Genomic DNA, 25,625 nt, shown 5'->3' with positions numbered 1-25,625 from the left:
ACTTAAATATTGACAAGTTCTTGAGAAATGTTCCTATGATTATGTATAAAATCTTTTTTTTTAAGATTTTATTTATTTGTTCATGAGAGACACAAAGACAGAAGCAGAGACAGAAGTAGAAGGAGAAGTAGGCTCCCTGCAGGGAGCCCAATGTGGAACTCAGTCCCAGGATCCTGGGATCACGATCTGAGCCAAAGGCAGACGCTCAATCACTGAGCTACCCAGGTGCCCCACTATGTCTAAAATTTTAAAGATAAAATCATTTTTTCATCAAGCAATATAAACCTATGCTGGTATAGCAGTGAGCAAACACAGCTCCATTTGTAACACGAAATTTATGATTTAAATACACAGGCTTTCTAAACTCTCACAACTGCTGATGGGAGTGTGAATTCAGTGTACTACTTTGGAAAACTATTTGTTATTATCCCCTAAACCTAATAATGCCTACCCTGATGAATCAGTAATTCTACTCCTAGGTATTAACCCAAAAGAAAGTAGTGGTTTTGACCACCAAAAGGCGTGTAAAAAGTGTAAAAAAATATGAACAGCAGCCTTACTCATAAGTGCCAAATACTAGAAAGAAAAACAAATGGCTGTCAACTGGAGGATGTATACATTGTGAGATACTATGCAGTATAATGCTATTTATGGATAAAGAGAATGAACTCCTACACATGGCAACATGTATGAATCTTATATATATTATGAAAAGTGAAAAAAGTAAGGCTCAAAAGGGTACACACAGTATGATTCCATTTATATAAATATAAAGACCACCTGGGTGGCTCAGTTAATTAAGCATCTGCCTTTAGCTCAGGTCGTGATCCCAGAGTCCTGGGATCGAGCCCCACATTGGGCTCCCTGCTCAGCAGGCAGTCTGCTTCTCCTTCTCCCTTTGCTCCTCCCCCAGCTCATGGTTGTGCGCTCTCTCTCTCTCAAATAAGTAAATAAAATCTTCTAAAAATATATAAAGATGAGGTGAAACTCACCAACAGGAGTAGAATCAGAATAGTAGCTCCCTAGTAAGAGGAGGTGAGCAGAGAGAGGAAGTATTGACTTGGAAGAGGCATGAAGGAGCTTACTGATTCTAGAAATGCTCTTCATTTCATCTGTGTGGCAGTCACACATTTTATTTTACATATGTATGTAAAATTTTATAAAGCTGTACACTTGAGATTTTTGCAACTTAATACATGCATGCCATACCTTATTCTAAGTTTCCTAAAAGACCACACGTGCACACACACACATAGTTGCATACAAATAGTCTATTTCAACTTGAGGAAGCAGGGTCTTTAGTGATGACAGGAGAGTCAGCAAAGTTACTATGTTACCCCAAAGAAGGTGCTTTATTCATGTGCTCCAAAGGGTCCCATCTAATGTCCTCTGGGGATTAGTGTAGACTTCTTTGTCACCTCCAATAAAGAGTCTGTCTTCATTTACCTAGGTATATATACTAACCTCTAGCTGTTGTGCAAGGGACAAATGGAGAAAGGCAAGTACAGTGACTTGAAGACCAAATTAATTTAAGAAATTTATCCTTTAAATACTAGATCAAAATAATTATTTTAAATGTGTGTAATAAGGAATAAGGAGGCATGTGCCACATATTCATGTTGAAACAATCACAGTGACTGGGCTAATCTTTTTTTCTTCTAGGCATATTCATTTTGTTACTGTTATTATTATTATTATTATTATCATTATTGAAATATACTTGACATAATTCCACTTTATCAGCAATTACATTAAATGTAAATGAATTAAACAATACAGGTCAGAGGCAGAGATTAGCAGAATGTATTAAAAAATAGCAAACTACAAACTGTCTGCAAGAGACACAATTTAGATTCAAAGACATAAATAGGTTGAAAGTATGAGAATGGAAAAAATATACCATGCAAACAGTAACCAAAAGAGAGCCAGAGTGTCTATAATACCAGAGAAAACAGGCTTTAAGAAAAAAAAATTTATTAAATACAATGAAGAACATTTTATAATGACAAAAAAAGTCAATTCATGAAGAAGATATGAGTAGAAATATTTATGCACCTAATGAAAGTACACCAAAAGAAATAAAACAAAACTGACAGAATTGAAGAACACAAAATTCAAAAATAATAGTTGAGGTCTCCCAATACCTTATTTTCAACACTTGGTAGAACAACTAGACAGAAAACCAATAAGAAACTCCCAATACCTGATTTTCAACACTTGGTAGAACAACTAGACAGAAAACCAATATGAAAATACAAGATTTGAATGCCATTATAGACTGAGGAGTCCTAACACACATCTGTAGAATACTTTATTCAACAACAGTAGACTACAATTACCATAAATGTAAAACAACAACAACAACAACAACAAAACCTGGATTGCTTCACTGGTGAATTCTGCAAATATTAAAAGAATTAACATCAATCCTTCACAAACCCTTTCAAAAGAGAGACAGAGAGGAGCCACTTTCCATTTCATTCTTTGAAGCCATTATTACTCAGATACAAAAACCAGACAAAGTAATCACAAAAAAAGAAACCATAAAAAATATCCATTAAGAATATAGACACATAAATCCTTAACAGCATATTTTTAAAAATTAAACTTGGAATCGAATGGTCTTCTTCCATAGGAGACTAAAATCATCCTTGGGCAGCCCAGATGGCTCAGCAGTTTAGCGCCGCCTTCAGCCCAGGGTGTGATCCTGGAGACCTGGGATCGAGTCCCACGTTGGGCTCCCTGCATGGAGCCTGCTTCTCCCTCTGCCTGTGTCTCTGCCTCTCTCTCTTTCTGTGTCTCTCATGAATAAATAAATAAAAATCTTTAAATAAATAAATAAATAAATAAATAAATAAATAAATATCCTCTGAGTTTTGACTACACTCTCTACTAGGCACTTAAGCAATCTCAATTACTAGAGACCCCATGACAAACAGATGAAATCAATGTAATCACAAATAAATATCTTCTCAGTCACCTACCAAAACTATGCTGCAAGTTTCTGAGGCATTTCCATTTTTTATGATTGATGCATTAACTAACATCACTCTAAAATTATGTTTTTTACAGAATCAGATTACAAAGAATCCAACCTTTCATGCTATACAACATTCCTAACAAGGAAGACATTGGTCCCTTGAGAGAAACATTTCCAATATTTCAAACTGATTGATCTCTCTGAAATTTAAGTAAGCTATTTTATTTTATTTTATTTTATTTTTATAGGAATGTTTAGGGCCATTAGGCTTAACTTTGTTTTTTTTTTTTTTTTTAAGATTTTATTTATTCATGATAGTCACAGAGAGAGAGAGAGAGAGGCAGAGACACAGGCAGAGGGAGAAGCAGGCTCCATGCACCGGGAGCCCGACGTGGGATTCGATCCTGGGTCTCCAGGATCGCGCCCTGGGCCAAAGGCAGGCGCCAAACCGCTGCGCCACCCAGGGATCCCTAAGTAAGCTATTTTAAATATAAGGTTAGTTTTAAGCATTCCATAGAGATACTGCTTTTCACACTTCTCTCTTCACTACACTGGAGACAAATTTATAGTCACTGAGCAGTAGGAGGCTTACTCACCATATTATAACCCTGAAGTGAACCTAGGAGATCATAATTCACCATAAAATCTCAACCAAACCCCTTTCTCTAAAGCAATGTGCTAAAAATAAATTAAATAAATAAACAAATAAATAAATAAATAAATAAATCAAGCAAGCAAGCAAGCAAGCAAGCAATGTGCTTTGCAAACTTCATTGAACCTTTGAATTAACCGAGGAACTTATTAGTAATGGACATTACTAAATCTTTCTGAAGGGATTCTGGTTAAGCCTGTAACTAGGCCCAGGAATCTGCATTTTACCTCACTCCTTCCCCAAATATTCCTGACTATTTTTGGAGAGAATAGTGGACTAGAGGGACTTGATTTCTAGAATTAATTCTCTACACATAACAGGAGCAAGTAGGGACCAATACAGGTCCCCAGGATAAGCCCTCTCCTATCCTAACCCACTGTTTTAGTGTGCTCGTGGTCTCCACAGCCATGTGCATTTCCTAGAGGGGTGGGAGGAAAATGTTTGGATATCATTTCCTAGAGATGCAGAGAAGAACCCACTGAAGAGAGAACAGGCAGGAAACTGATGTTTTGCTAGATAAATACACAGTAAAATTTCTTGTAACAGATGTCTCAAATATTGAGGAATAATAGAGTGTGTGAAAGGTATCATACAGTTCTAGGCTGTGTGACCACAAAATGGGAGATCCTTCCATGACTTGGACTATCTATGCTATGCAACTGTTAGCAACCATTACTAGGTAGAGGAAAAGAAAGCCTGCCACAAAAGATTCTTTCAAATTTGATTCTTTCCAAGCTGCAAATCACATCAAGTAGATTATTCCTAACTTCAAGACCACTGCCTGCAAAATAATCAAGTCAATGCCCACAATATAATTAAGTCAACTTGGCACCAGCCTCAACCATGCATGTTCTCTCTTTCTTGCTCATTAAATGTTGGATATCCAAATGCCATCAAATCCTTTGTTTTAAAGACAAACTAATCTTCATAAATGTCTAATATTTAAGGGCTTTCATATTTATTTTGAATTTCTGATGGTTTGAGATAAGAGACCCTACAAATCCATGAAAGCAGACTGGGTAAGTTTACTGCTGTTGTACAGAAGGATCTTTGGATAACTATGTATGACCTATGTAGGTATGTATAATCCAGAGGGCAAGTCGGCTCTGAACCAGTGTCCTGCCTCTGGGTCAAGGAGGAACTTCGCCCCACAAGAACCCTTCAACATGTGAGGGTAAAAACCTGATCACATAAAATTGGGATTGCTACTACAACAGAACCATCCCAATTAAGGTCCACTTTACTTCACTGAGTATGCAAATGGTAGAAGAGGATCATTCATAAGGCCAATGTGATGAGTTGATAATAGTTTCTATCTTCCACAGCTCTTACTTCTGTCTCTGCTGTTCTTATTCCATATTTCTATGGAATGTTCCCTGACTTTTATAGTCACTAAACCCTTATCCCATTCCTCTTGCCTGAATATTGCAACACATCCTTTCGATCTTAGCTTAACACCTACCTTCTTCGGGAAGGTGTGTCCAATCCTCTTACTCTAGGTGAGTTCTCCACTTACATAAGAAACTTTCTTTCTGGGGTGCCTGTGTGACTCAGTGGTTGAGCACCTGTCTTTGGCTCAGGTCCTGATCCTGGGGTCCTGGGATCAAATCCCACATCAGGCTCCTCACATGGAGCCTGCTTCTCCCTCTGCCTATGTCTCTGCCCCTCTCTCTCTGTCTCTCATTAATAAATAAATAATAAATCTTAAAAAAAACCTTTCTCCTCACAGAATTTTTAATTATGATTTTTCATTAATAACCATGTGGTTATTATTACGTTCAAAGCTTTATCTCTCTACCAACTCCTGCTGGTCAATATGCTCAATCAGGAGGACTTCATTGATTACTGTATCACAAGTATCTAGAAAGTGTCTTTCACACATTAGATTCTGAATAAATGACTCTGCAAGAATGAATGAATTCTACCAAACTGACCTCACAATAGAATACATAACTTTTAGAATAAGTTTAGCCTTTATTCACTATTAGGTGCCAAAACAAGAGTACATTTATGCATGGGCCCATGTGTATTTTATTAAATTATTACAGGTACTTATACAAAAAAAATATAGCATAGATATATTCAGGGTCTTCCCACATATGAACTAAACTTTCAACTAAATAACTATATGAGAATAAGGTAAAATGATCAAAATGGTGGTTCTTTGATTTTTTTGTATATCTGTCCTAAGTTGCTTCAGAGTAATCAAAATTGATATATGCCTACAGCATAGAGAATATTTCAAAACTACAATATTACTCATGGCTTCATCCAACACCATTCCTAATAAGAGATTTGCTCAATATGTATTCAAGAAATGTATCTACTTAAATACTACACTTAAATTTAGATTTTGAATCAATAAAAGTGAGGTTCCAGCATTTCTATATTAAAAGTTGGCCCATGGAAATGTTCTCAAGAAATTGAGAACACTATCACTTTAATTTTGCATAATGCTGTGTATATAGTCTTACTATATTCTTTCATGAGTAAATTTTTGAACTCTGTGACGCATTTTCATTACATAAATAAATGTTAGGCATTATTGAAACTACCTGGAAAATTATATCTGCAACACAAGAAATCTTTACATCTGTTATTCCCCTCATAGAAGCCCACAGGCCCTTATTTCCTTAGAAGTTCTACTCAGACAGCCCCTAGAAATGGCTTTTAAAAAATTAAAATTATGTTTGAACAGTAAGGTGAAAATCTTCAGATTTTACAAAGCGAGGAAAACAGGGGTATCTGGCCTAGTTGGTGGAGTATGCAACTCTTGACCTTAGGATTGTGAATTCAAGCTTCATCTTGGCTGTAGAGATTACTTAGAAATAAAATCTTTAAAAAAAAATTGAAACTTAATCATAGATACACACACACACACACACACATACTCCCATCCACCCATTCCTGAATGGACTGAAGTGACCCAAAAGAAAGTCAACATATAGAAAAAGATGCTCGATGTCCTCTAGGATAGTATTTTCAAACTGTAGTCTTGAGATCAATTTGATATGCTCTCACAAGCATTTTCTTAGAAATGGAATAGAGTGCAGTGGCATAGAATGGATAATCATTGTTTGATGATATCAAATCTTTCCTGACTTAGGAACCCTGGCATCATGGGAAATATTAGAGCAGGGGAGCTATGTGTATATATATGCAGATGTATTTGGAAATGATAAAGCCTTCCTATATTTGGAGTCAGGCATGCTGCAGCACAGAATGACCATAGCTGAAGATAACCTAGAAAGAAAGGCTTCCTGTCCCTGTCCTTTCTGTGGGAACCAATAGTGAGAGTGCTGTGTTCTTTGATCACTGCAGTGCTCACCCAGAAAATGAAAATGACATCTGAATGCTAGACACCCTTTTGGGACCATTTTCCACAAGGCCAGAGTAAAAACCATGGACTCCTTTAGAGAGAGGGGACTCCCCATAGGGTTGCTGAACTTATCACAAGAGAGGAACCCCAAAGAGGAGTTAAAGATACTTATCATGTATCGGATGGGATGTTCAAATCATTTAATTTGAATATTCAAGGAAATGGAACCTCATTTTACACCCTATGTAAAGTGGGACATATTATTTATGCAAGTATCTCAGGTATTTTAAGTTGTATTGGTCCATAGACAAGCTGACATCTAAAGTATGACTCCTGAATCTCACACATACAGACACCACACATACAAGATGTTATCCTGTAAAGGAGATTGGTAGCCTTTACTGATGTTAAAATCTGAGTTCCTGTAATTTTGATTCCCTATTGTATTAATTCCTGGAGAAAGAAAGATGCATGAGTATTTGAATGTATGTAAAAAAAAAAAAAAAAAGAAAGAAAGGAAGCCTTACTCTATCAAGAATGTCCTCCTAAGCGTTACTTTTAATATGGCAGTTTTTATTTTTTTTAAGATTTTTTATTTATTTATTCATAAGAGACACACACAGAGAGAGAGAGAGAGAGAGAGAGAGAGAGAGAGAGAGGCAGAGACACCAGCAGAAGGAAAAGCAGGCTCCTCACAGGGAGCCGGACGCAGGACTCGATCCTGGGTCTCCAGAATCAGGCCCTGGGCTGAAGGCGGCACTAAACCGCTGAGCCACCAGGGCTGCCCATTATGGCAGTTTTTAATACACCCAGACAAAAAATGATCTTAGTAGAAGGGAAGGTAGAAGTTTGTACAATGCAAAAGCGGGCTATGAGAAAGTTTTCAGATAAATTTGAAAGAGGGAACCCTGGATTGCCTCAGAAACTCAGTCTCCAAATTCTCTTCAGATGTAAATATGATCATAAAAGCTACTCTTCTATGGCCAGGGCCCTGGGTCCCATGGAAAGAAGTTCTTGGACAGAGAGGGGTCTTCCTTCTCCTACTCTATTTACATTTAACATATATACACACATGCACACAAGCACATACACACAGAAACACCATCAAAATGTTTCTCTTTGAGAACAAATCTAACTGCAGATATCAGCAAGGCAACATATTTTTTTAAAACCCATAAATGTTACATAATTAGGTATATGCAAGGAAACAACTTTTTCTTGCCATATCACACAATCGATACAGGGTTGAACCATGTGACTCTACCAGTATTTGACTTTTGACTTACAAAAATGACAAGTTAGCTCACTTCAACCCAATATTGGAGTTCTTACCATGTACAGAACTTGTAAGAATAATTTATTATAAATAATAATTTATTTATTTTATAAAGGATAAAAACTTATCCTTTATAAAGGATCTACTGCCTTTACAAGATGACAGAGAAAATGTCAGTGATATATAGTGAAATACTCATGATAATTTCACAAAAGAGAGAGAAAGAATAATGTGGAAGGATGCTTTGCAGGGGTGCAATATAAACAAGCAAGAACACAGAAAGTCAAATCAATACATTATCACCAAATATGTACAATTCACAAGAAGTCCTTGTCCTCAAACACCTTCAACTTAGTTGGGAAGATATAGTACATGAAAAAACATTGCATCTAAGATTTATGAAATTTTCATTTGGGGCAGGTAAACTGGCACAAAGAATATCAAACTGGACACTTTTTAGAATCTAAATAGTGTAGGGGTGCAGGGGTGGCATAGTTGGGTAAGCATCTAACCCTTGGTTTTGGCTCAGGTCATGATCTCAGGGTCATGAGACCCAGCTCATAGTCCAGCTCTGTGCTCAGTGTGAAGTCTGCTTAAGATTCTCTCCTCCTCTTCCTCTCCCCTTCCCCATCATGTGTGCACTTGCTCTCATTCTCTCTCTCTCTCAAATAAATTTTAAAATCTTAAAAAAAAAAAATTTAATTAGGGGCGTCTGGGTGGCTCAGTTGTTTAAGTGTCTGCCTTCAGCCCAAGTCATGATCCTAGGGTTCTGAGGCTGAGCCCCATGTTGGGCTCTCTGCTCAGTGGGGAGCCTGCTTCTCCCTCTTTGTCCCTTTCCCCATCTGTTCTCTCTCTCCCTCCCTCTCTCAAATAAATAAATAAAATATTTTTTAAAAAGTAGTGTAACTCTCTTACTAAAACAAAACACAAAGAAACAAAAACAATGCCTAAAGAGGTTCATATTATACCAAAAGTTTCCTTGCTCACAAGAGTTAAAAAACATTTAGATGTTTAAAAATGTTTAAAGTTTCCAATTTAAATACTGCACAGAAGTCAAGGATGGTTAAGACCAAATAAATCTCACTGAATTGCACAAAAGGAAGAAGATGAACAAAAATATAAATCTCAGGGGGATTAAATATTAAATTAAAAAAGGCTTATGGATAAACAGACCGACTGTGTTTATTTCCATCTCCTCTAAAAACCCACCTAAATGATAGTAAAAGAATAAAAAAGGTATAAGCATACAAGGACAAAAACAGAGGAGGGATCATTAGTGGATCAGTGGGGCCCTTCAGTTGAAAAAAACAACAGTGACATTATTTTATATATTGAGCCCTTGACAATAATATTGATGGGCATTGACAGATCTGATGAAGTAAGAACAATAATTCTAAATAGTTCATAGAAAAATAAACAAATAAGAAAAAGCAATTAACTCCAGGGAAAACAAAAAGCCAAAGGAAAAACTTAACCCTCAGATAAAACTTCGTAAAAATTTAAAAATTCAGTTTATCCTAGGGCACCATTAAGATAGCAAAAAAGGGAAACTACTTTCTGAGAGAAAATCCTTGCAAAATGTGTATTTGACTAGATTCATATCCTGAATATATAAATAAGTTCTTCAAATCAATAATAAAATGACCAGGAACCCGAATAAAAAAAAAAAAAAAAAAAACATAGGCAAAACACTTTGACACTTCACAAAGGAAGGTATAAAAGTTACCAATAAGTACATGGAAAGATGCTTATTAGGGAAATGACAGTAAAGGAATTTAAATTAAAGGAATTTAAAAGGACAAAAAACTGGAGAAGGCTGAGGGATGACAGGTATATGATATGATAGAAATGCCCTGTAACTTGATCTGGGTGATAACCATGCAGATATCCATAAACATAAAAATTCATGAAGTGGAATACTTAAGATTTATATCATTTATTCAATAGAAATTATAACTTAATTTTTAAAAATATAATCCTCAGCAATCAACAATCTTTGCTATAATCTATGACTAGAAGATGTAGAAGAGATGAATGTAAGACAACTAAATCTTTGCCTATCTTCACTAAATAAGAAAAAATCAAGAAGTAGTTATATAAGCATATTTTAGATGTTCTGGTTAATAATAGCTACTTCTAGGGAAACAAGACTGGAGGTTGAGGGAAGAGGACAGAGGCCTACTACTTTTCATAATAAGCCCTTTACATTACATTATTTTATTATATTAGATTTTTTAAGCTGCATATATTAATTTGTTAGGAAGTCTTTAAAATAAATACTATATTATACACTATTAGATATATAATTATTTATATAAACACAGACTTTTGTAAGTATGCCTCAGTGGATTCTTTTTTCAGGATTTAATTGATTTTTAAGAGAAATGGAAAGAGGACGACTGGGGGGAGGGGCAGAGGGAGAGAGAGAGGAACAAGCAGACTCCCCTGCTGAGCACAGAGCCACGGGCTCCATCCCAGGACCTTGAGATCATGATCTGAACCAAAGTCAGATGCTTAACCAACTGAGTCACCCAGGTGCCCCTTAGTGGATATTTTTTATTTTGTCAGTGCAATATTCATTCTCCCTTCTATATTCTGACTTTCCTTCCTTCTCCGTCCGCAGTGCATATGGTCCAGGGGGAACATCTCCATCCCAGCTTCAGTAGTAGTTTGTGACTCTGGCCCAATCCAACTTATGTGGTCCTGGTCCTTGGCCAGAGAGATTTTTTTCCTCCCAGGGAGAAGCACAGGACCCAATTTAGGCCAATGAGAGCTATACTGAGTTCTCTGTAAATGCTGAAGGAAAAACCATGCTCTTGTCTAGCTGCTGACAACCATTTTGCCACTAAGAGAGAAGAACATGCCCAAGAATGAGGCTGATAGAATGGACAGCAGAGATAAAGGCATGTGAGCCCTGATGTCTGTGGTTTAACTCCAGGTTCTAATAGGTCTGAAGTCTGTCTACCCCTGTCTTTTTCATTAATTATAAGAGGTAGTATCATGTAATGGGAAAGCACACTGGACTGCTTGGGTTCAAACTTCTCCTTTGCTACTTGCTAACTGTATGACCTTGGGCGTGTCACTGAACCCCTTCCTCATCTTTAAAACAGAGACAGCAATAGTATCTACCTCATAGAATTTAATTAGTTAATATATGTAATGCACCCAAATGCATACATTTATATATACTCCTATGTATAAGAATATTTATAGTTAATACAAATACATATTTATATTTGAAAAATCTCATTTATGTGCAAGAGCCATGCTTTTATTTTTAGTAATTATATTCCCCTTTTTCTTTAAACCAGTTTGAATTGAGTTTTCTGATATTTACAAGTGACAGGGCCCTGATTAATTCAACACCTAAGAGAAGCCATACAAAACCAATTGACAGGTTTAAGCAGATATACCTGAAACATAAACATAATATAAACATAAACATTCTCTATGGCAGAAAAAACACTCATCAGAAAAAAAGTAAATAGAAAAGGAAGAAACCATATTTGGAACCTTTAGAACTAATACTTTTTGCCCTTACACAGAAAGGGTGGAGATGCTATACAAAATGGACAAAAATATAAATACACAATTCACAAATGAAAAACAAAAAAGGGAATACAAAAGTGTTTGGTTTTTAATAACCAAACAAATGAAATAAATAGGAACTAATTTTTTTTCCAATAACATAGCTAAAGATCATTCTAAATTTTATTATCCAGTGTTGGCAAGTGTCACATACACCTGGTGAGAATGTTAATTGATAAAAATCATTCTGAAAGGCAATCTAGCTATAAGAAAAATAAGCATACCTTTGACATAATAATTCTAGTGATTTATCTAAGGAAATACTTCAGGGTACGCAAACATTTTCCCTACAAGTTTTCTTTCCCACATATTTGTATTTATATACAGAAACATTAGAAACTGAATGTCCAAAAAAACAGGAGATTCATTAAAATCCACGGATTCCCATACTGTTCAGTCATTTAAAATGTTGACAGAAAATATGTACATACTCAAGTATGTTCGTGACTATTAATAATCATGTAACATCACTACTGTGAAATAAACAGCTAAAAAACTATAGGTATGAGACTGTTTTGCTGTATAAATATATACATGTACATAGGGAAAAGATCTACTAGAATATACAGCAAATGACTGTGAAATTTCTGGGTAGTAATTATGATTATCCTACTTTTGTGGGTAGCTTTTTTCTTGCTTATATATATTTCACTCTTTCTCCACTGAACCTTCACAGACCTTCAATAAGAAAAAAAATGGATTTTAAATTTATAAAAAAAAAATAAGACACCTCTAAAAGTAGCTTCGGTCATGCATTTGGAGCCAAAATGCATCCAACTGTTGGGTATAGCACAGATGATGAGAAAGTCAAGGGCGTAGTAGACTCTCTTTTGAGAAAATGTGACTGTAAAAATGAGTCAAGGGCTCAAGAACACATGTGGCATACAGATATCGCAGTGGAACTCTGTGCATCAGAGAAGAGGCACCATCCAAAGATGCAAAAGGAAGGAATCACTGGGTGGATATGTCTAATGCCTGCAACAGCAACTTACTATGTTTCCCACTCTTCAGTAGCTTCTGTTTGGGCTTGGCTGGGCTACCTGACCTGGATTCCCATATGCCCTTTCCCTTGTGCTGCAGAGTCTCAGGAAAAGGGCAAGAGCGTACCCACCAGTAAAACCCAAACTCTCAGCCTTTCCGGGTCTTGACCCCCTAAACATGGTGCAGCAGGCATTCTTCATCAGCAACTGTCCCCGGGGAAGAAAACAGGACACTTGAAGCCCTGTGCTAGCCTCCCTTAAACCTCCACTCCCCTGGAAAAGTAACCACCCTCCACAACCACAATCACAATACACACTTGACCTTAAGAGTGACAAAGTGAGTTTTCAATAATTCGTAAGGGCTTGAATGCTCTGTAAGACAGATTACATTTTCTTTTCATTTATTTTTGGCATATTAACAGCTGGTGACCTAGATGAAGCAATCATTTAATATGGGGAAAGACAGACTCTATCACTAAATTCCTTCACAGATGGAAAATGAATTCAATAAAAAGCGTCAGACCAAAGATTCAAAAAATCACCTGGAAGTGAAGAGGTGGGGAGAAACACCTACAAGTGGGTAAAATGAAGTATGGAAAAATGATGACAAAACCGGGAGGGGATCCCCCACGGTTCCTAGCTACTTTGGGGACAAGTAAGCAGGGACTGGAAGAGGCCAGGAAGCCTTGCTAACTCAGCTGCCGAAGGAGCGGCGGGAGGAGGATCACGTTGGTTCAGGATGAGCTTGGGTAGATATTAAAAGAAATACAATCCTCTTACTGCATGGAGAGTGTGCATGTGTGGAGGGAGGGACTAGCCGCAGCCACAGAGCCTGTGGGCCTGGGGACAGGCAAGGGGACCAGGGCCCCCTTCTCAGTCCTTCCAGGTGTATGGGAACTGGGGAGCAGCCTGAGCCGGGGCCTGAAGAAGGAAATTCACTGTGGTTTTGAGCAACGCGGCAAACCTGACTTCCAGTAAAAGAGGAAAACACCAAACACCCAGAATCCCGGGGACGGAAAACGCTGCCACATGAAGGAGAGCCCCGCTCAGCTGACACAAGCCAGGGGCTCAATTAGCCAGGGTTCACTTCCAAGTACGATGCTCAAGCTACAACAGGAATGTCCTTCAGTGGAGACACAAATGAAGAGCTCGGCGGCCGCAAGGTCCTGAGGAGCAGCAGGCTTCAGGGCGCCCCGCAAGCCCAGAGCCTGGCCCCGCATCCCCACTGCCCAGGGCTGTGCTTGGAGTATAGACCCGGGATTCATCTGTGCCCCTCTCTGGGAGAGAAACATAAATTACTGAGGGGCCAATTTGCTGAGGAGCTTGTAAAACACTAGGGAACCCAACCTGTACGTGCAACGTGGATTTTTTTTTTTTTTTAATGCAATAGAACGCCCTCCTTTGTGCAGAAATGTGCAGAGAAGAACTGTTAGGTTCGGGTCACACGTATTCTTGACCTTCCAGAGGACAGTGGCGTCAAAAGGGACACACACTGAGATTCAAAAAAAAAGAGAGAGAGAGAGAGAGAGAGAGAGAACCACACACAACCAGCAGAAAAAGAAGTGTGCACCAGAGCTCTATTTTGAACTCCAGGATTCACCGGCCGGCGGCGACCGCAGCGGGGCCCCTGCCTTCCGCGATGCCCCCCCCACCCACACCCCCACCCCCACCCCCCCATCCGTCCAGGTCTGGGGGCGGCTCCCGCGCTGCCCGCGTCGCTGCTGCGGCGCCCGGTCCCCCAGGAAGCCCCGGAGGAGGACGGCCGCGGGGTCCCGGGGCTGCGGGCCGCCGGCGGGATGCGCTGGGCTCGGGGCGGCGGGCGAGCCTCCCTCCGCACCTGCCGCCGCCGCCCGGGAGAGCGGGGACCGGGGGGGCTCGGAGGACCCGGAGGACCCGGACCACCCGGAGGACCGCGCGCCCGGATGCCCCGCCGCCCCCATCCCCGGCCCGGCCCCGCCGCCCCCGCCCGCGCCCGCGCTGACCTTTTCCTGCGCGCGGTTGAGTCGCTTCTGCACGTTCTTGGCGAAGATGCCCGTCTTGATGTCGGCCATGGCTGCGGGTCCCGGCGGCGGGCGGCGGAGCGGGCGGAGGGCCGGCGGCGGCGAGGGCGAGCGGGAGAGGAGGAGGTGGAGGAGGAGGAGCGGAGGAGGAGGAGCGGGAGAGGAGGAGGAGGAGCAGCGGGAGAGGAGGGGAGGGGAGAGGAGGAGGAGGAGCGGGAGAGGAGGGGAGGGGAGAGGAGGAGGAGGAGCAGGAGAGGAGGGGAGGGGAGAGGAGGAGCGGAGGAGGAGGAGGAGGAGGAGGAGGAGGAGGAGGAGGAGGAGCGGGAGAGGAGGGGAGGGGAGAGGAGGAGGAGCGGGAGAGGAGGGGAGGGGAGAGGAGGAGGAGGAGCGGGAGAGGAGGGGAGGGGAGAGGAGGAGGAGGAGCGGGAGAGGAGGGGAGGGGAGAGGAGGAGGAGGAGCGGGAGAGGAGGGGAGGGGAGAGGAGGAGGAGGAGGAGCAGGAGAGGAGGGGAGGAGGAGGAGCGGGAGAGGAGGAGGAGGAGCAGGAGGGGAGGAGGAGGAGCGGCGGGAGAGGAGGAGGAGGAGGGGAGAGGAGGAGGAGGAGCAGGAGAGGAGGAGGAGGAGCAGGAGAGGAGGAGGAGGAGCGGGAGAGGAGGAGGAGGAGCAGGAGAGGAGGAGGAGGAGCAGCGGGAGAGGAGGAGGAGGAGCAGGAGGGGAGGAGGAGGAGCGGCGGGAGAGGAGGAGGAGGAGGGGAGAGGAGGAGGAGGAGCGGGAGAGGAGGAGGAGGAGCAGGAGAGGAGGGGAGGGGAGGAGGGGGAGCGGGGGCAGGGGTGAGGGAGGGGCGCAGCGCTGGGACCCACTTAAAGCGACAGAGCGGAGGAGGGAGGCGCGGGGCCTGGCCGCGATACCCAGCCGGGCATCGAGGAAATGAGACAGACGGAGCCAGAAGTCAGAAGGCCCAGGGGGTGCACTCAGTGGGGCTAGAGGAGGTCGGGAGGCGAGAGTGGACAGGACCTTGCAGCGGTCCCAGGGCCCTGGGGCAGTCCCGAGGCTCCTTGGAGGCGAGTTTGTGTTGGGGGAGCGGAGAGGAGCCCCATTCTTTCCAGCAAAAAAAAAAAAAAAAAAAAAAGGAAGAAAGAAAAAGAAAAAGGGAAAAGAGGCAGGGAAAGATGGGATGGGAATGGGGAAGCCAAGATTGGAGGTGTTCTGATGGGGGGGCTGGTCTAGAGAGTGCACCCCTCCCCACCTGTGTGTTCCAGAAAGCCAGGCCTCGCCCTGTGCCCTGGAGGCTCACAGCCCAGGGAGGAAAGCTGGGGGGAGGGGGGCGGGGGCGGGGGAACCAAGTCAGTTCAGGGCTTAGAGCTGCAGGAGAGAGGGAAGCAGTGCGCACATCTGTTCAGACTTGGAGAGGAGATGTGGGCTCCGAGGTAGGGAGGTTGCGTGTTGAGAAGGGATCAGTCCCTTTAAGCAAGATGCCGTGCTTGGTGGCCTGTGCGGTCCTACCCGGATCAGATACCCTGGCATGGACACTTACTTGCCCAGAAGTGTCCCGTGGCAGAATCAGGTCCTTTATTGCCTCACTTCAGACCCAGGCCTCTTAACCTGTTTTTCTGGGCAAACCTTCTGGTGACCCTAACAGGGATTCGCCATGCTCAGTGCGCTGACCAGAAGTAGAAAAATAGGGATAACTGGGTGGTACACCTTACTCAGAGCTCTTGAAGACGCTGACCAATGGGGAAGCTATTCGTATTCAGGTCTGAGAGTGTGAAGCAGTAAGGCAAGTGGCCCAGCAAGCAGGTCAGAGGTCAGTCAGAGGTCAATCAGGCACCTGAAACCTGTGAATCCAAGTGAGCATCTCTCTGCCTCTGTAGTAGATTGTCACAGCCGTAGCCGTCCCCCCACCCCATGAACTACCCCTTAGTATTCACTCCTTGGGAAGTCCCCTCCCCTTGATACTACAGTGGCATTGTGACTGGCCTTTGCCAATAAGATAGAGTGGAAGTACATTGTGCCAGTTGCAGCCCTAAGCCTTAAGAAGCTACGCAGGTTTGGCACTCGGGGCAGCCTGGTGCCACCATGTAGAGGTTCAGCTACCCTGACGTGAAAAGTCCCTTGCAGAGGCCACGGCAGAAAGGGGGAACCCCAGCCTCCAACTGACCCACTGCCTGAATGCAGCCACAGGATCATAAGTAAGACCAGCAGAAGAACCGCCCAGCTGATCCCAGCAGAGTGCAGCGTGGTAAGTAAACAAAATGAAAGTGGTTTTAAGCCTCTAATTTCTGCAATGGTTTATTCCTGAAATACCCGGTCTATTCACTTGGCTCTTATTTCCTTAGGGTGACTAGTCATCTCAGATTGCCTGAGAATGAAGGTGTTTCCCGGACACAGGACTTCCAGTCCTAAAGCCAGAAAAGTCCTGGGCAAACCTGGATGAGTCGTTCACCCTTCTTCCAACATCCCAAGTAAATAGGAGTTTACTTCAGAGGGAGGTAAAGAGAATATTCCTCTCTTGGTCAACATTCCATAGAAAAGACCATTCAGAAGCCAGGAATTGAATCAGCTTTCTAAAACAGTGAGATTCAGAACCTCAGGTGTACCCTGAGATCTTGCCATGAGGATACAAGCCACAGAATGCTGGAATACACTAGAATGTTCTGGAGAATATCAGTCCATGGCCACTTGTATCCTATGAGCTCCAAAGCCGCCTCTGCTCTCATGCTGGGCCTGCCTGTAGCTTCCCCTGCAGACTTCACTGTGCTCTTTCTAACAAGCAAGGGACAGACTTCCAAGCACTAGGTTTTCTTTTCCTCTGCTTCCTCAGGGCCCAAGCCATCAGTTCCCACTGCACCAGCTTTTACTCCTCCTTGCAGCTATCCTCCCACCAATTTTTGGAACACAGCAAGTATCTTTTGAACTAAAATTACAAATGGCTAGCTTTTCTCATCATTCAGATGCCCAAATCTAGTTCTATAATATGGATGGGAAAGGAAGCTCAGGTTTCTTAATAATTCTATTTACAAAGTTGTTATATACAAACCTATCAAATCATTCCCCTCCGGCTGAGAGGTAAAACGGTATCCATTTTCAGGTTGCTATGTGGGTCATTTGGCCTGGAATATTGCCGAAGGACGGTGGCTGCTACTTAATAGGTGCTTTGTAAATATTTGCTGGGGGGAAAAATGCATGTATAGGTGAGACTAGATATCAAGCATCCATACTTCTTCTCGTAATTCTGCAGCTGTCTCTTCTCCTAAATTCTGCTCCTGGAACAGGAGTGCATGCAAGGGGACTCCAACACCAATGATTTTTAAATATTGCTATGCCATACCGTAGAGGCTTTTTTCATACAAAATCTTATGCAGGACCCAAATATAATAATCAGATGGACCCCTGATTGGTTGTAGAGGGTGTGGGGTGCCCTGAGCCCCACCCGTTAGGCTACTCCTTTATTCCCTGCCTCTGTCTCTGAGGAAGATCTTCAGTGCTTTGGATCTCCCTGCACACAGCAGAAGTCCACAGGGCAGGTGATCTCAGGGGCACCTTCCACCTCCAGAGCTGTAGGAGCCATGCTTTTGTGTGCATTTATTTCCTCCCCAACACCACTGGGCCCACCCACCAATATTCCTTGCTTGCTTCTATTTCTTTCTCCCCATTCTTACCCGTTTTTCTCCTCAGTCAAGGAAAAATGTGATTCATGCAGTTCCATGTTGACTTCTCTACTAATAAAGAATAACCCCAATCTTTTCCAACAATGAAGACAAGCTTAGGGTCAAGTTATAGTTAACATTTATTCAGGTAGGTTTCACAGGAAGTATCATGACTCCACCTCCAGATTTTCATCCAAGCCAGGTAGATTTCCAGAATTATTTTTAACTTCCAATTTACCTTCTTTCCTCCCAAATTGCACTTGAGATTGGTCGATAAGTCAAAAATGTGACTTATGATAGGTTTTGGTAATTTGGAATAGGCCCAGAATTACCATTATGTTATCACAGAACTCATTTTCCATATGTTTTAATGGCACAGAGCTTTATCCTTGCCTATCTTTTTATCTCGTAAGTCCAATTAGACTGTTAAGGAAGGAGTTGTTTTTTTTTTAATTTTTATTTATTTATGATAGTCACAGAGAGAGAGAGCGCGAGAGAGAGGCAGAGACACAGGCAGAGGGAGAAGCAGGCTCCATGCACCGGGAGCCCGACGTGGGATTCGATCCCGGGTCTCCAGGATCGCGCCCTGGGCCAAAGGCAGGCGCCAAACCGCTGCGCCACGCAGGGATCCCCAAGGAAGGAGATTTTTAAATCCATTTTTAACTGTGTCTTGCTCTTTGCGAGCACTTAGAAAAGTTTGATACATGCTACATATTCTAATTAGCCACAACCTCTTTATGTTATTGTATCTAATGAAGGAGGCATTTCCTTTCAACATTTGGCGGAGCCTAACTAACTGGATTTGGGCCCCAACTAAATCATGAGTAGTTGTTATACTTTTTCCTCTTTGTTCAAAGACTCAGAGGCAATTTTATTTTCTCTCACAAAAGTTAAACTAGCAGTATAAGGAGGATATTCTTTTAAAAAGATGTATGTTTTGACCAATTATCTTGTAGATTTCTTTTTTTTTAAGATTTTATTTATTTATTCATGAGACACACACACACAGAGAGAGAGAGAAAGAGAGAGAGAGAGGCAGAGACACAGGCAGAGGGAGAAGCAGGCTCCATGCATGGAGCCCGATGTGGGACTCGATCAGAGGACCCCAGGATTACATCCTGGGTCGAAGGCAGACGGTCAACCGCTGAGCCACTCAGGGGTCCCCAATTATCTTTTTTTTTAATTTATTTTTTATTGGTGTTCAATTTACTAACATACAGAATAACCCCCAGTGCCCGTCACCCATTCACTCCCACCCCCCGCCCTCCTCCCCTTCTACCACCCCTAGTTCGTTTCCCAGAGTTAGCAGTCTTATACGTTTCAAGCGAAAACCATCAAGCACAGATTCATAGTCAACTCTTCAAATTATCCCAGCTATGTACATTTTAATTCCACATACTAAATTTTGCCTATATGGCTGCCCTCTTCTATTCCTAATTTAACCAGGCCTAAAAATAGGAACCTCCTCACTACATTAATAATGCATCACTAATGCATCCCAAAATACTAAATCAAAGGCAAGAGCTTTGTTTTTCATAGACAGAGCCATTGGCCACTAAGAAAAGCAATGACATTGTATTAAATTGCCTAATAACTGTAACGTGTTTTGACACCATGTTGGATGTTTTTTTTTGCAAAGTCAATGCAAAACAACTCCTGTATCCCAAACAAATGGCTAGAACATCACCTAATGGCTTACAAGCCAATAGAGAGGTCAGGGAGCCAAACAAAATGGAAATTCTAATTAGCTTCAGCTCTTTCTGAAGAAGGGGACAAGTTGCTACAAATATTTTCAGCTATTTTCTATCCACAGATAAGCTATAAAAATTCTATGTACAGTGTGGGTACACACATTCGTCTGGGCGCCCGCAATACCCTCTTAACTGCCTCAAGGGCTGGATTATTTTATCAAAAGTTTTTCAGCTTGGACAATCCCAGCTTTGTAGCAGTGATGTACTTCAAAACCTCTTAACAAATAATTTTATCATATATTGGCAGAGACCTTTTTGGTTCAAGGAACTCCTTTTTGGTTAAATTTGCCCATATTTGTATTTAATGAGAATATAGCTATCTGGATATGCCTGCCTTTGACTGCATGGCTGCTTCCCCATCCTTAGCTTATCTTCCACCACCCCTTACACTTCTGTCTCCCAGCTGGCTCCTAGAGCTGTGGCCACCAGCACTGTAGAGGTCCTGCCTTGGACTATAATTGTCCTTGGATGTCCACAGTGTCCCTCCGCTGCCAGCCTGCACTTCAGCCAAAGCTCCTGACTAAGGAGTCCAATCCAGGGTCATGATACGATGTCATGTGCAGGAGACCTGTACTAAGTATTGTGCTGTCTCCCAAACATCTGCCCACCTCCTCCCCTGCAGTAGAGCCTCCTTGATTTCCAGAGGCCACATGACCTTCTATCTATTCTCACATCTCAGAATCACCTCACTCCACCTCTCTTCTCTAATGACCTCCAACATGTTGCTGTTTCAAGCCACTTCCAAGGAATCAGGCAGGTTGGATGGGGATGGTAGGAATCATTCCCATGAGTGTTATTGTCAGCGTTACTGCTATGGTTCAATATTATCAGGCTTTAACAGGCTTCAGTCCACTAGCCTAAGACACAATGTGTCATGGATTGAATTTAGTCTCTGTGATTTTGTGATTTATAATAAAAAATATGATGTTTGGTCCCTGGCCCTGTTCCTGGCACAGAACTCCTAAAACCCTTAGAATTTCCCAAGTGATTAGAGCAAAAAGGGTGGCTGGTTGTTCAAAAGCAAACTCCTTTCAACCACACTTGAATGTGTATTAATGAGGTGGCTCTGGGAAAACTGTAAGGATGAAGGCTGGTTGTCAGGATACCTAGAGGGCTTGAATTTTCAATACCTGCCCCCCTGCCACTCCCACAGTCTCCCCTGAGTTCAGTCACCTATGGCCAATGATTTTATCATCGGCGTGTGTGTAATGGAGCCTCCATAAAAACCCAAAAGGACTAGATCCAGAGAGATTTGGGTTGGTGAACACAAGGAGATGCTAGGAAAGAGGACTGCTTGGAGGGGCATTGAAGCTCTGCACCCCTCCCACATACTTTGCCCTATGCATTTCTTCCATCTGGCTATTCTTGTGTTATATCCTTTTATAATAAACCAGCAATCTAGTAAGTAAAATGTTTCCCTGAGTTCTGTGAGATGTTCTAGCAAATCGTTTGAATCCAAGGAGAAGGATGTGGGAATCTCTTGATATAAAATCAGTTGGTCAGAAGCACAGGTGACAACCTGGACTTGGAATTGGTGTCTGAAGTATGTGTGTGCGTGGTGGGGTGGGGGGTGCGGTCTTGTGGGACTGAGCCCTTAATCTGTGAGATTTGATGCTAACTCCAGTTAGATGGTGTCAGGACTGAATCGAATTGTAGGACACACAGCCAGTGTTGCAGAATTGTGTGGTATGGGAACACCTGAGGCCCCTACCCTCACTTTCTTGGCGGCCAGAAGCATTGAGAGCAGAGAAGAAACACACAGGAGGAATTTCTTCTTTATAATTCCCACAAGAGATGAAGTCATAACTTTTGGGACCTGTGAATATGACCTTATTTAGAAATAGGGTCTTCCCAGTTGCAGTTAAGCTACTCCTACTCCTGTGGGAATAGGGTCGGCCCTTAATCCAATATAACTGATGTTTGTGTTATGTTGTCTCACGGAGTTGATGAATGCATCTCACAGACAAAAGGGCAAAGTGAAGTGAAAGTTTATTAAGGCAAGGTGAAAACAGAAAAAATGGGCTCTCTAGAGCGAGAGGGATCCTGAATGGGTTGCCGCAGAGGGCTTTTTTGGTCGATCTTTCATAGAAAACTGACCGGGGAACTTGGTAAATATCTTATCTATAATGCTTAAGAGTAATGAGGTGTGTTTGTAAATATTATAAAAATATCTCATCTATATTTAGAACAAACAAGAAGGATTTTTTTATGTCCCCTTCTCTCTGGTTAATATCCTGTCTATAATGTCTCCACACCTGGGATTTCTGTGAGCCTGGTGACTCAACCCCCTACCTGTCTCTCTCTATCCAGCGTCACCTGTCCCTTAACCTTACCCATATTTATAAAGAAAGGAGAAGAGATACAGACACTCACAGAGGTCATGTGCAGACAGACAGAGGGAAGATGGAAGCAGAGATTGAAATAATGCAGCCACACGCCAGAAACACGGAGGACCACCAGCAAAATCACAGAAGCCTGGAGATGGAGCTTGGCCCCATTCACACCTTGGTGGTGGACTTCTAGCCTCCAGAACAAGAGAACACATTTCTGTGGATTCAGACCACCCAGATTGTGTTTCTTTTGTAGGGCAGGCCTAGAAAACGAATACAGGATCCAACCTTTTGCTTCCTACCAGAGAGCATCTGGGAAAAATTTATCCCCCAGTCCACAAAACTGACAAACAGATTTCCAAAGACAAGATTTTCATTAGCTCCAACAGTCTGTTCATCTGTTGCTTTCTTCTGAAACAATGTATTTTTATAAGCATATGATTTGTCCTTATTTTCTGTCTGAATTTAGTAGAAAAAAACAGGAGCTTTTGAGGGAGCCTGTTGCAGGTTGGGGTCTCTGGGAACAGAGCAGAAGCTGAGGTCCAGGTGCAAACCGTGGAGAGCGTTGAGCCACGAGAGGCAGGAGGAAGCAGGGGTTGGCAGAGGAGAAAGTCCAGTGGCCAGGCAGGCCTGGTGGAGTCTTGACCAATCTGGGAGGGGCTCTATCACGAGCACTGCCCCTAGTCCTCATCCGGTTAATAAGGGCTGTGCCACTCAACCCCTGCCAACCAGTCACTGCAGGAGGGTGGCCAGGAGGGGTGGGAACTAGGGTGGAAACTGGGGTGGAGTGGTGGGGGAGAGGTGGGAACTGGGGCCAGGAAGCCCTCTGCCTGAGGACTGCACTCCCCCAGAGGGGCAGCAACCCTTCTGGAAGGGAGATCCTGGCAGCAGACCCCACTCCCACTCTCTGCTGTCCTGGTTAGAGAGCTCCTTGCACAGATAAGATGCATGTTCTTAAGTTTCCCAAAATGCCATTTTCTGTTTCTTCAGCTTCCCATGTCATGCCTCCCTCCCACCCGCCTGCACTGAGATGTTCCTAAAGGTACTTAATTTTTTTAAAAAAGATTTTATTTATTTATTCATGAGAGATACACAGAGAGAGGTATAGACACAGGCAGAGAGAGAAGCAGGCTCCTCACAAGGAGCCCGATGTGGGACTCGATCCCGGGACCAGGATCACGCCCAAAGGCAGACACTCAACCACTGCTACCTGGGTCATCCTCCTCAAAGTCCAGACTTGGATATTTAAACATGGTTCATTTGTCCCTAATTGATAAATCTCTAGTCATCTGTGTTGTCAGTTTTCTCCACCATATAGCAACTGTTTTCCCACATGTGATAAATAAGAAACGTGTAGGGAGATACTCTGAGACCACGCATGTATCCTGTTTGTTGTCAGACGCCTCCTCCCCTAATTTGGCGTGCGTGGCAATTCTTGCCTAAATCTGTCTTTGCAAAGATGATTTTCAAATGGTGATTCTCTAATTCCATTGGGACTACTGTGTCTACTAATCAGCGTTCTACTCTATGGAAGAGCTGTCCCTTTCTTTTCACATATTTGTTAATTTATTACCTACTGTCAGTGTGGACTTATGGATTCATGATTTATTCACTCTATTATTGTTTTTATTCACTCTAATGTCCAGATTATTCCAGACTTGGCCAGTGAAAGGCCTTTCATTTTTTTCTTACCTATCCTTATCATTCTTCTTTTTTAAAGAATTTATTTATTTATTTATTTATTTATTTATTTATTTGAGAAAGCACATGCATGAGTGGGGGGTGGGGAGCAGAGGGAGAAGAAGACTCCCCACTGAGCAGGGATCCTGACTTGGGGCTCATCCCAGAACCTTGGGACCGTGATCTGAGCCAAAGACAGATGTTTAGCCAACTGAGCCACTCTGGCACCCCATCCTCATCATACTTCTGGCACTTCCTTATTTTCTGGCATAATAAGATGTTCCAGGCTCATCTCATAGTTTCCCTGCCCCAGCCTTTGAGTAAGCCACTTCTCCATGAACCCCTGGTTCCCTTCTGTGGAGAACTGTATTTAGAAATGAAGGTCTGGGCTTAGGATCTGCTCATTGGCACTGAGTGTCTGAGTGTCACTGAAATAATAAATTTATACCAATGCCTCTAATTTGAATCCAACCTAAGTTTTTGCTTGCCTTCCCCTGCTCCATATTTCTATCTCTACCTCCTATCTTCTATATTGCTCTGGCTCCCAAAAACCTCATTGTGGTCCCTCATTTGTCCAATTCTTCAATACTCACAAAATAGTTTCACAATGCCCAAATCACCACAACAAATGAACCTACTGAAGAGTCAAGATTTGTTTACCTTATTTTGCTTGAGATTGAAGTCACAGTGCTGTGTTCAAAACTTATTTGGGCAACTAGCATAAAGATAGACATACAGACCAATGGAATAGAAGAACCCAGAAATACACCTTCACGTATATGGTCTATGATTTTCAAGAAGAGTGCCAAAGTCATACAATGAAGAATGGACATTCTTTTCAACAAATGGTGCTGGGAAAACTGGGTATTTATATGCAAATAAGTGAAGTTGGACTCTTACCTTAAACTATATACAAAATGGATCAAAGCCCTAAATGCAAGACCTAAAACTAGAACACTCTTGTAAGAAAATAATAAGAAAAAAAACTTGTGGTGTTGGGTTTGGCAATGATTTCTTGGATATCTCACTAAAATCATGAACAATAAAATTAAACAGGTAAATTGGACTACAACAAAATTCAATCCTTTGGGGAATCAAGAGAAACAGCAGAGTCAAAAGGCAAACCATGGAATCTGAGAAAATATTTGTTTACCAAATATCTGATAAAGGATAAATATCCAGAACATATAAAGAACTACAAATCAAGAATAAAAACAAGCAACCTGCTTAAAAATGGACAAAGAGCTTGAATAGACATTTCTCCTAAGAAGATATACCCATGGCCAATAAGCACACGAAAAGATGTTCAGTATCACTCATCATCAGGAAAATGCAAATCAAAGCCACAATGAAATACCACTTTATAACCATTACGATGGGTACTACCTAAAATAGAAAGTACTTGTTGGCAAGGATGTGGAGA

The 25,625-nt window shown here is 42.2% G+C and overlaps 1 protein-coding gene and 1 long non-coding RNA gene across 5 annotated transcripts in view; one reads left to right on the top strand and one right to left on the bottom strand.

Moving 5' to 3' along the window:
* The window catches only part of AMPH (amphiphysin), a 211,202-nt gene extending 196,158 nt beyond the window's left edge, over positions 1–15,044 (bottom strand). For 2 of the 4 annotated variants that reach the window (XM_025449342.3, XM_049096418.1), the window contains exon 1: positions 14,778–15,043. In XM_025449342.3, the coding sequence (XP_025305127.1) occupies positions 14,778–14,846 (69 nt within the window). In that variant the 5' untranslated portion in view covers positions 14,847–15,043. Of the gene's footprint in view, positions 1–14,777 lie in introns of all 4 variants that reach the window. The other 2 variants (XM_025449343.3, XM_025449340.3) reach the window with 2 other exon arrangements.
* A 1,099-nt stretch (positions 15,045–16,143) lies between these two features.
* LOC112661512 (uncharacterized) lies at positions 16,144–23,210 on the top strand. Its single transcript, XR_003137758.3, has 3 exons — positions 16,144–17,033; positions 17,131–17,283; positions 22,503–23,210. It is a non-coding gene; the product is annotated as an uncharacterized LOC112661512 (long non-coding RNA).
* The last annotated feature ends 2,415 nt before the right edge of the window (positions 23,211–25,625 follow it).

Source organism: Canis lupus, chromosome 18 (assembly GCF_003254725.2).
Source record: "Canis lupus dingo isolate Sandy chromosome 18, ASM325472v2, whole genome shotgun sequence".
NCBI lineage: Eukaryota > Metazoa > Chordata > Mammalia > Carnivora > Canidae > Canis > Canis lupus.
The sequence above is the reverse complement of the archived record's forward strand: the minus strand, read 5'-3'. Positions and strand labels throughout refer to the sequence as shown.